The sequence below is a fragment of the Carlito syrichta genome, unplaced genomic scaffold (genome assembly GCF_000164805.1).
Source record: "Carlito syrichta isolate Samal-C Ts95f unplaced genomic scaffold, Tarsius_syrichta-2.0.1 Scaffold303638, whole genome shotgun sequence".
NCBI classification, from domain to species: domain Eukaryota; kingdom Metazoa; phylum Chordata; class Mammalia; order Primates; family Tarsiidae; genus Carlito; species Carlito syrichta.
Window position 1 is genome coordinate 44313 of NW_007247734.1, and position 11527 is coordinate 55839.

General features: G+C 41.5%; 1 protein-coding gene across 1 annotated transcript; it reads left to right on the forward strand.

Moving 5' to 3' along the window:
- The first annotated feature begins 1463 nt into the window (after nucleotides 1–1463).
- On the forward strand, nucleotides 1464–2652 carry P2RY4 (pyrimidinergic receptor P2Y4). The gene has a single exon (XM_008058813.1). It carries the CDS (start codon nucleotides 1609–1611, stop codon nucleotides 2650–2652), a length of 1044 nt encoding a protein of 347 aa, XP_008057004.1. The 5' UTR covers nucleotides 1464–1608.
- Nucleotides 2653–11527: the final 8875 nt, after the last annotated feature.

Sequence of the window (11527 nt, forward strand, 5' to 3'; positions counted from 1 at the left end):
TCCAAGGACCTTCATGATCTGGTCCCTGCCAAGCTCTCTGACTTCATTTACTTTTTCTCCTCACACCTGTTCTTTATTCAGAAGTCACCCTTAATATTTCAAACAGCTGCCTTCTACATTCCCCTTTCCTTCTCTCTCTATTCCCCCTTTCTCTTTTATTTTTATCCATAATGATGATTACAATCTATATATTGCACTTATTAATTTTATTATTCTCCCAGTAGTGTGTAAGTACCATTAGAGTGGGAGTTTCTGTCTATTTTCTTCACTATTAGGGAACTACCAGTGTCTAGAATTGGACCAGGCACATAGTAGGCTCTCAGTAAATATTTGTTGATGTTTTTTTTCCTGGATCATGACCATTGGCTTAGAGAGACAACTAAGCATAGTAATTAAGTCATGGATGCTAGAGCCTAGTCCAAAGGCAGGCCTGCCTTGGCTCAAATCTTGGTTTTGCCACTAATCAGCAAAACACCTAAACTCTCTGTGCCTTCCTTTTTTCATCAACAAAGTAGAAACAATAATAGTACCTAGTTCATGCAGAGCCTACGGGCTCATTAATAAGTATTAAACACTTAGAACAGTGCTTGGTACATAGTAAGTGGTATATATTTTCATTTGTTGTAATTATATGCATATGGAGTTAAGGTTTGTATCAGTATTTTAGATTTTCTAAAATCTTTCAATGTGTTGTCTTGCACTTGCTCATGTTAAAATTCATTTCCTGTGTTTCTGTTCACATAGACTTGCATGATCTTTCTGTAATTCATCTTCAGTGGCCTGGCTATTCATCTAAAGACTTGCATATTTCCTTGTGTGCTCCTTCCTATAGTCATTTCAAAGCTGTTAATTAGTAATCTTACTGGGCCCCAGTTTCCCAATCTGTACAATGAGTGGGTTGGACTAGATAATCTGAAAGGGCCTTTCTAGCTCTTACAATCTCCCGGTAGGAGGAGAGACAGGCCCCACCCCCAACTCCACCCCCTTGGATATGCCCTCTGGCTGCCAAGGGAAAGGGTGACAGAGTCAGCTGGGCTCAGCTTCAAGGGGATCAGGTAGGAGACGTGCCAAGATTCTTGGGCAAGGGTGGTGATGGGCTCCTGGGCTATAAGCAGGAGGGGAAAAGGTGTCAGAGGTAAATGTCATCCAAAGACACTGTGACCAGGGCAAGAGTAGTGGTGAAGTCACTGTGGGGAAATTCGCCACTCTTCATGGGGACACAGTGTGATGACAAGTTAGGAGACAATTTGGGTCTGGGCATCTTCCCATTTTGGATAGTGTTGGTAGGCCTCCACTTTCTTTGGCTTGAAAGGCTCTGAGGGAAAGAGTCAGTTGCAGAATGTGAACAACAAACCCACTGACCACCCTTCTGAGCCCCAGCACTGCCTGCTGCCCACTACTACTCAAGCTGACCCAGGGGAGCTCAGGTAGAAACCAGCCTGGCCTGAGTGTGCCCAGATGAACTGCTTTCCATTCTCCCTAGTTCTTCAACCATTGCTCTCCTTGCTCTATGTTTTTTTTTTTTTTTGCCCCAGGTCAGAGCTGTTGGGGAGTGGGCAAGGACATCTAGCCACCCTCACTTCTGCCCTTTCCACCTCTAGGGGGGCCATGGCCAGTGCAGAGTCCTCGTCGTTGAGATCCCTGGGCCCTGACCCAGATCCTGATGGCAGTGAGGTGGAGCTGGACTGCTGGTTTAATGAGGATTTCAAGTTTATCCTGCTGCCTGTGAGCTATGCAGTTGTCTTTGTTCTGGGCCTGGGCCTCAATGCTCCAACCCTCTGGCTCTTTCTCTTCCGTCTCCGACCCTGGGATGCAACAGCTACCTACATGTTCCACTTGGCATTGTCAGACACCTTGTATGTGCTGTCGCTGCCCACCCTCATCTACTATTATGCAGCCCGCAACCACTGGCCCTTTGGCACTGGGCTCTGCAAGTTTGTCCGCTTTCTCTTCTATTGGAACCTCTACTGCAGTGTCCTGTTCCTCACGTGCATCAGTGTGCATCGCTACCTGGGCATCTGCCACCCGCTGAGGGCACTACGCTGGGGCCGCCCTCGCCTTGCAGGCCTTCTCTGCCTGGCAGTTTGGTTGGTTGTGGCTGGCTGCCTCGTGCCCAACCTGTTCTTTGTCACAACCAGTACCAGAGGGGCCACCATCCTGTGCCATGACACCACTCGGCCTGAGGAGTTTGACCACTATGTGCACTTCAGCTCGGCAGTCATGGGGCTTCTCTTTGGCTTGCCCTGCCTGGTCACTCTTGTCTGCTATGGGCTCATGGCTCGGCGCCTGTGTCAACCCTTGCCAGGGGCTGCCCAGTCGTCTTCTCGTCTCCGTTCTCTCCGCACCATTGCTGTGGTGCTGACTGTCTTTGCTGTTTGCTTCGTGCCTTTCCACATCACCCGCACCATTTATTACCTGGCAAGGTTGTTGGAAGCTGACTGCCGGGTGCTGAACATTGTCAATGTGGTCTATAAAGTGACTCGGCCCCTGGCCAGTGCCAACAGTTGCCTGGATCCTGTGCTCTACCTGCTCACTGGGGATAAGTATCGACGTCAGCTCCAGCATCTCTGCCATAGTGGCGGGCCCCATCCTCCCACAACTGCCTCCTCTCTGGTGCTGGTGTCTCTGCCTGAGGAAAGCAACTGCAGGTAGGCAACCACCCCCTAGGACAGTAGCTGCCTTACCCATAGGGCAGATAGATTGTAACACTGGAAGCCAGGAAATGAGATAAAAGGGGATGAATGCAGGGCAGAGGTGAGGGAATCCAATCATAATACCTGACAGGGTGCTTCCTCCTCCTTTCCAGGCTCTGGAAAGCAACCCCCACCCTGAGGGTTTTGGAGAGGCAGGGAAATCATGTGACACTCTATCTCTCATAAACTCTTCTTTTTCTTTGTCTCTGTCCTCTCCTGGGGCTGTTAGTCCCACAGCCTCCTGGAAATCTTCTTGGTTGTCTTTCCCCATCCTATTTCCCACATTATCCTCCCTTTTTTTGGTGGGAAAGCAGGATTTATCAAGAGAACAGAAAAGTTCCCAGAGCAGGAAGGGACCTTAGGGGGTTGCCCCCCCTTTTATTAGATTGGAAAATAGAGTTTATTTAGAAAGTGAGAGAGAGAGAGAGAGAGAGAGAGAGAGAGAGAGAGAGAGAGAGAGAGAGAGAGAGAAGAGATTCACCTTCCCAAGGTGGGGGAGGGGACCAAAGCTAGGAAATATGGTGGCCATAGCTCAAAGAGCCACATAGACACACCAGAATTTAGAAAAGCAATGACTCCCTCTATATCCTCCTATAGCATGTGTTTCCTCAGTCAGTCCAGAGCATTCAACTGAAGGTATGGATAAGGCAGAGTAATCTCAAGATTGGCCTGATTTATCTGATGCTGATAACCAGAATCAGGAAGTGGGGGCACCTTACATACCACAGATGCCGAGGATGTGCTGTGTAGCACCCATACCCACTTCCTGGTACCCCCTTAGAAGACAGGTTAGTCTTGCCTACCACGGTGCTAGAATAGGGCACAATCTTAGGGGGCCTGTATGCCAGGGTCTTTACATGCAGCAGGAGGCCTGGCACTGTTGATTGGCGTACAGCATGAGTTAGAGTCCTATAATGGGGCGGGGACCCTGAGGAGACTCGGGGGTAAGGCCCCTGTTGATAACAGCCTTTGGGACAGGAATGGGACTGGAACTCCTTTTATGATATTTGCTGAGAACATATTTGGCAATTCTCCTGTACTTAATGAAAGGAAGACTAGATGCCTCAGACTGAGGAGGAGGAGGAGCTTTCATGTTTATGGTTATAATTTCTGGCTTGCACTGAGGGGTAGAGCAGGTTTGTGCAGAGGATGGGGTGGTGGCAGGAATTGATGCCCAGAGCTGGTGCTGTACCGAGCTCTTCTCTTTCTCTAACTCTTGCCCAAGATAAGTGCTAACTCTATCACCAGCTCTTTCAGATCAGACTTTGAGGTCAGGGCAGAGCACTGGGATCAGGACAGTTTCCCTCAGAATTTCCTACGTGTTCATTCCTTCTCTCTCCCAGTATGGGGTGAGGGGTATGGAACTTGGAAAGCTAACCCCTAAGCCTTGGTAAGTAAGAATTTCTGGGCAGGCATTCATGAAAAGAGTGGGCTCACACTTCTAAGCTTTCCTTTTCTGAAATAGCTTTTCCACCTATTGATCTCCTAAGCCAGACTCAAGCCTTGCCTTTCTTTTGTTCCACCCTTCTTGACCCGTCTCTGATCTTTGATCTAGTGATACCAAGTTCTTATTGGTTTCTAAGGGGTCTCTCTCTAGAGAGTAGGGTTCAGGTGGACTGTAGAAAAAAATGATTTCAGTGTCTCTAAATTTCCATTGTTGTTCTTTGAAGGGCTCCTACTTTCTTACTAGATGCCCAGGACTCTCCTGCTCTGCAGGACTCTTTCCTTTAGGAGTAAATTAACTGGCCTTCTTCACCATTCCTTACTAGTCTCCCAGTCTCATGGGCACTGCCTAAATGATTGCATAACTTGTTCCCCATCTGCACTTTCTCCCGTGTATTCCTATGATCATGGCCTCTCTGCCATTCACCTCCCCTGCTTGCCATCCCCACCCAGTAAAATTGCTCTCTCCATCCCAACTGACTCAGCCTCCTCCATTTCCTCAGTCCCATATGTGTAATCCAGACAAACCGCCTAGACTTCCTGGTCTGTTACTTTAGGGCTGCCTTCTCTAGCAATTTAGCTTTAGTTCACCTTGGGGTAATCTTCTCTTACCTAGGACTGGAGGGGACTGTGGATGAAGCCCGAGCACAAAGTTGAGTTGACCAAATAAAACTTTGTGTCCTGTAACTTCACCAAAGCTCTCATTCCTTTTAGCCTGCTGAGTTCCTAGTGAATGTTCCACAGTAGCTGTTTCCTATTTTTTCTACCTTCTGAAGGCCCTAACTTCATTCTCCCTTTGTGTCCTCTAAAGAGTTCTCTTATCTGTTGCAAAACTGAGAAGCTCTGATACCTCGACTTCTCTCTGTTTCATTCATGATAGCTCTACTTCTATATCTACCTTGTTTTTTCCCTTTCTTTCTTGCAGTTCCAGAATAAGAGGTAGTGTTTTTTCCTCATTCCATTGTTTATTCCTCTTTATCATTTTCAGTCTCTTCCCTCCCTGATTTCATCCCTTCTTAAAACAAGCAAAAGCCAACCAAACAAAAACTTAACATTACCAGACACTTCAACCCTGCTGTTCCTTCCAGCTACCATTCTATTCATTTCATTGCCAAATTTCTAGAAAGAATACTATAAACCCCACTTACTGACCACAAAATCACCCTTTAACTGTCTGAATCTGTTTTCCTTCCTACACTTTCCTGTACTCAGAGCAACACAAATAATCTCTTAAGAAAGACTTTTAATGATCTTTTCTGTCATAATCCTCTTTGACCTCTCTACTTCACTTGACACTGTTACATGTCTTTTAAAAATTATTTTTATGTTTCCACATTCCACTTTGTCAGTTTGCATACATATACATATTTTATATAAATGTAATTAAAGCATACACATCTTTTAAAATTATGCTTTTAAAACAACTTTTATTGTAAATATTATTTCTGTTGCTATAGTTTTTCGTATTTATCATTTTGACGGTCACATACAGTTATATCCACCAGTATATTGTACTTTATTTAGCTATTCTCCTATAATTAGATATTTAAATAACTCCAAATTTTTCTGTGCTTTGAACATCTTAATATGTACAGTTCTTTTCTTCTTTGTAATTCTGTCTCTAGGACAAGGTCCCAGGAGTGAGATTACTAGACCAAAGAGCAGGAACGTTTTTGTGGATCATGATTTCCAAAAGGACTGCACAAATTTCAACACCACAATGACATATGAATGCTCCAGTTCCCTTGAAGCTCTAATATCAGACTTTATAAAAAATCTTTTGGGATGGTTAAAAATTAATTTAATAATTTTTTCGTTTCTCTGATTACTCATGGGACTGAACATTTTTCCATATGTTTACTATTTGCATCATTCTTCAGTTGGAATCTTAGTGGTATTCTTATCTATCTAAATGTATTCTTTATTTAATATACATGTTAATACTTTGTCATATTTGATATAAATATTTATCTCATTAATAGTAATACTTTTAATTCCTTGTTTTAGCCCCTTGATTTAGAATTTCTCTTCTCCTGCTTTTACTTCTCTGATTACTTTCTCTGTATCTCCTTTGCTGGCTTCTCTTTCTCTTTTACTCCCTAAGTGAATAGAGTTTCTGAGATCTGTCACAGAATCATAGCATTTGGAGATTATTTAATGCCTTTCCCCCATAAGACTGTTGATTTTCTCTTAGAGAGGAAATGTATGCAGGTCAATACAATTCAGTTGATTCATGGTCCTTAAGAGTACCTCAGAGATCATATGAGGCGGGGCCCAAAAAAACCCTTGTAAGTATCTCTTGTAGGGCAGGCTCCTTGGAGTACACTTGGAATTTGTTCCTCCAGATCAAGCAATCAACCAAAGCTTTTATCTGGAAGTTTTGAGAAGGTTGCATCATGATTTGTGGAAGAAACATCCCAAGTTGTGGCAACCAGGTGACTGGTTCTTCCACCATGACGATGCACTTGCCCACACTGCTCTGAGTGTTCAGCAGTTTTTGACCAAAAACAGTGTGACCCCCATGCCCCACATTCTCTATTCATCTGATCTGGTCCTGAGTGACTTTTTTGTTTCCCAGAAGAAAAAAGTCCTCAAAGGGAAATGTTTGCCAATGTGGAAGAGGTGAAACAAAAAGTGGCAAAAGTACTGAAAGACATCAACATTGATGTGTTCAAAAACTGTTTTGAGCAGTGGAAAAAGCATCTCTATAGGTGTATTGCACCAGATGGAGAGAACTTTGAAGGCGACTGAAGTTTAAACATGTAAGAATAAGTACACAATTTTTAAATAAATTCTGGGGTTTTTTTTTGTCTCTCCCATATAGTGCCTGAGTACTTCTTCACTTTACAGTGAAGGGAACAGGCCCAGAGAGATGGCTTGCCCATAACTTAGTAAGTTGGTGGCAGAGCAGAGACTAGGTATCCTGACTCCCAGGGCTTTTCCCATTACACCATAACAACGAAGTTCTAGGTCTGACCTCTCAAGTTCCATGTCTACATCTTCAATTGCTTACTAGGCAGTTTCACTTGGACCTTCCATTGTTACTTCCACCCCAAGATGTCAAAAACTAACTTCCTGAACCAGTTTCCCTACCTGCCTTGCTGATTTCTGTTCATGGAATTTTTTCTTCATGTCACCTAGGTTTGAAAACTCTCAGGCAAGTTCAACTCTTGTCTCCTTTCTTCATCTTGCCAATTACAATTGGCTTTCTTTCATAGTCCCAGCATTATATTGGCTCTTGTCACTTTATCTCTACCTAACTGATTGTTTATAGGTTTCTATCTGGTCTTCCTTACCTCCAGTCTCTCCTTGCCTGAATGCATCCTCTACAATGTATATTGCCGGATAAATCTGCCTATATACTGCTTTCAGAGTTTCACTATTTACTCAAAATTATTTCACAGTTCCCTATTGTCTATATTTTTCATTCTTTCCCAATATAAATCTCTATTCTCTAGCTAAATTGATCTCCTCATTCTTTCTTCAAGCAAGACTTGCACTTTCTCTCTTCTGCACCATGATTCTTTCTGTCTCCCACATTAGAATGCCCTCCCTTTCTTCTCTGGCTGTCCTTTTCCTATTCAATTTCCAAGACAAGGCTTAAGTTCTAATTCCTGTTTGAAGCCTTCTATGCTGACTCTTACCCATAGCGAACTTCCTGGTCACTCCTACAGTAATTATTGTCTATATTGGTCATTTGGCCCTTTTATTGTCTTTTGACATTACTTATATTATTATCTTGAATTGTTATTTAATTCTTCAGTATGTTCATCTTGAATAAACCTCTTGAGTTACTGTGATAGAAAGGAAAGAGCACAAGCTTGAAAATCAGAAGACTCAAGTCTGAGCCCTGGTTCTGAAAGTGTGTCACCTTAGATGAGTCACTCAGACTCTCTGAGACAAAATTTCATCATCTGTAAAAAGAAGATTATAATCTCAAGCCTTACGTACTTCTTCAGATTCTGATAAGGCTCTGCAAATCTAGAGAGCTAAGTAAACATAAGTGGTTGTTACTATATGATCCAATTTGCTTAATAAATGATGTTTAATAAATATTTTCTGAATGATTTCATGCCAGTAATTCAGTTTATTGTTTCTTCTCCTGGGTATATTTCCACTTTGATAGGCCACAGGAACTTCTGGGAATTAAAAACTTAGAGGACTTTAGGAGCAGTGGAGGTGGGGATTGCACTGGAAAGATGTTTTGAGGGGAAGGAGGCCTATTCAGCATCTCTCACATTCCATTATGTGGGCTACTCACTACTTGGCCTGCCTGTAAGGCTACTCTGGATGTGAAGAGGAAGGAAGGTGGCACATCTGCTATTTCACTTTGCCCACATTTTCTACTCTTTCATCTCACAATCTTCAGCTGGTTAGGCCAAATGATTCACCTAGGACTCTATTCTCCTTCACTGATATGATGAAAGCCAGCATTTGATTAAAGAAGAAGTGATGAGGAGTAATAGAGAGAACAAGTAATTTTCATCAGACGTGGCTTTGAATCCTTTATCTGCTACTCACTAGCTACACAATCTTAGACAAATGACTTGATCTCTCTGACTTCTGTTTCCTCACTGAAAAACTGGGATAGGAATGTCATTTTACAGGATGTTACAAAGAGTCCATGGAGTAATGGATAAAGAAATATCACTTACAATTTATGTGGGTGGGAACTCCCCTTTAGACAGTTTTCAACTTTGGTATAGCTGCATGAGGAGCCAGAATTCTAGATTTGGATCTGCTGATGCTTATATGTGATAGTTAAGACCATGACAAAGAATAAACCTTTGAGTGTGAGAAGCAGAGAGCTAAGAACTGATAACTGAGGGATGGCCATGATGATGGATTGAGAGGAAACAGATTGGGACTTTGACATTCCATCAAGGGAGAAGAGAGTTTGAAAGAGAGACTTATGACAATTATTTTAAAAAACAAAAATCTTTGAATAAAAAAGATAAAAATTAAGAAAGTAAGCAATAGTGTCAAATGTCCAAGAAAATTCAGGAAGGATAAGATACTCAGAAACATTCAATAAAAAATACTTGATTCCCTGCCAACTTGGGTTTATACACACAAAAGATATTAGTCAGTGTCATTGACCTTTAGTCAATCTTAAATATATCAATCTTAAATAAGTTTTGTAACTGTTATCTGTTTACATGTATTTTTACTTCTCCTTCACTTTGAGTTTTTATGTGCTCCCACCTCTTTCTGAATATTTCAGAGTAACCAATGGGTTACTTGCTTATAAGCTACGAAAATTATATTTCCAATATGAGCTGAGATGTTGCTTGTCATCAAAAGAAAGAGTAGAAATACCCGAGTGCAACCAAAGAACAAGCCTGTCTATGAGGACATCTTAATCTATATTTGGTCTCTAGAAGTTATGTATTTGGGTCACAAAGTGGGAAGAGAACAAATTATTCCTCCATGAGTCAAAGTGTAAATTATTAAGAGATGAGAACTCCCCAAGAGAAAGAGGAAGATGAAATCCTTCCTGGGGCTGGCTGGCTATCATTATTAATTTTGTACCACAATTTGAGGCCCTTATCCTGTATGGGGCTCTACTGATGAGAAAACAAATGTACTGGGAAAAATCAAGAGAAAAATCAACTGATAGTCTCTCAATGATTACCATGCTGATGGTACCTGCACAATTTGTGTTATCACTGATATTTAACTTACTGCCCATTGTAAACCTCATTCCCTTTACTGCATCAATAGCTCTCTACCTGCGGTGTGAATAAAACATTTCTTTTTGCCCATTCTGTTCTTGATAGATTCCTTTCCAGAAGGCAGCCATTGTTCTGGTTCTTTGAGGATTTTAAACTAGTTGGATTTCAAAAGTTTGTATCTTTATTTATTTCTCTGGTGAGGTTTTCCCAAATACATTTTCCAGGATTGTAATAGGTGCTACTACATTTTTAAAGGTTTAAGTTAAATCATATTAAGCAGGTTTTTTTTAACTATAGATTTATTCAGAGCCTTTAACAAGACAATAGCTACTGTTAAGGAGAGCTTCTATACACAGTATCTACCAAACTTATGGACAAAGGAATCTTTGTTCTCTAAGGTGCATCTCAGGGACCTGCTGTGCCAAGACATATATTAGGAGACACTTTTCTAGTATGGGAAAACACTTAGTCAGAGGGCAGGAGTTAGCTTAACATCTTCTGCTCTTCCAGATTTCTCGCCCTCCACCATGCCCAGAAATAGACTATGAAAAGTTTTTTTTTTTGCATATAGAAAATACTTTTATACATATGCCAGTAAATCTTATTGATTTTCAAATCAGAAGGAAGACTTTTTCTCTTTTCCAAATAAAAAGTAACACATTTTTCCTGTAAACTTTTCCTCTTTGAGGTAGTGAACAGTTAGGACTGCATTCAACTGCATGTAACAGAAAACTTATTGCAGGGACTCAACAAGATACGTCTTGTGTGCGTTTATTTGTTTTAACAAGAAATTCCCTGGTAGGCAGTATAGGGTAGATGTAGCTGCTCAAGAGAATCCTTGCAGCTTCCTGCTTTACCATCTTTTTAGTGTATGGTTCATCCTTGAGCTTGTAAAATGGCTGCTCAACTTCCAAGCACCTTGTCTGTGTTCTACACCAGAGGAAAGGGGTAAAAGGATAAAGCAAAGGGTTAAAGAATTTGGTACATGAAAGGATTTTTCTTCATCAGGGAAACAATAGCCTTTCCAGAAACTCCATCCAGTAGACTTCTGCTTGCAACTCACTGGCCAGAACTAAGTCATGGGAAGTTATGTGTATGGGAAGTTGAGTATATTGCTGCCTCAAACCAAGTTGAGATTCTTTGAGTAAGGAAGATGGGGATAATAGGTATTGGGTAGGACACTAGCAGGGTCTGTTACATGCTGTTTGGTTTATTTGGGACTTAAAATCTGGTTTTCCGTAATCTTCAATAGAAGGTTAAACTCCTTATAAACACAATTAAACTCCTCTCTGAGAAAGCTTAGTTACAAAAGCAAGACTAGCAGCATATTTATTTATTTATTGTGAACTTCTTGAAAAACCAAGAACCCAATAAACCTTGAATTCAATTTGAATTCCTCCAAATTATCTTTTACTCATTGTATGCATACTATTGTAGCCTGATGTCATTGCTTCCATTTCACATGCAAAGTTTTATACAGTCTGTGTATGAGAATGATTGGTACATAATGAATCAACATTAATAACTGCCAACTGTATTTGAGCATTCATACAATAAACTGAACTCCTTAAAGACAGGGTGGTTATCTGACTTATTTCTGTGTCTCCCCCAGTGTCTAGCACAAAATAGGTGATGAATAAATATTGCTGAATGAAGTGAACGAATGAGTGAATGTGTGAGGTGTCCAGGAGGATCTGACAGGGTCTTAGTTTATCA

What these genes read in the sequence shown, in the direction of transcription:
- P2RY4 (XM_008058813.1), top strand. Translation starts at nt 1,609, where the DNA reads ATGGCCAGTGCAGAGTCCTCGTCGTTGAGATCCCTGGGCCCTGACCCA.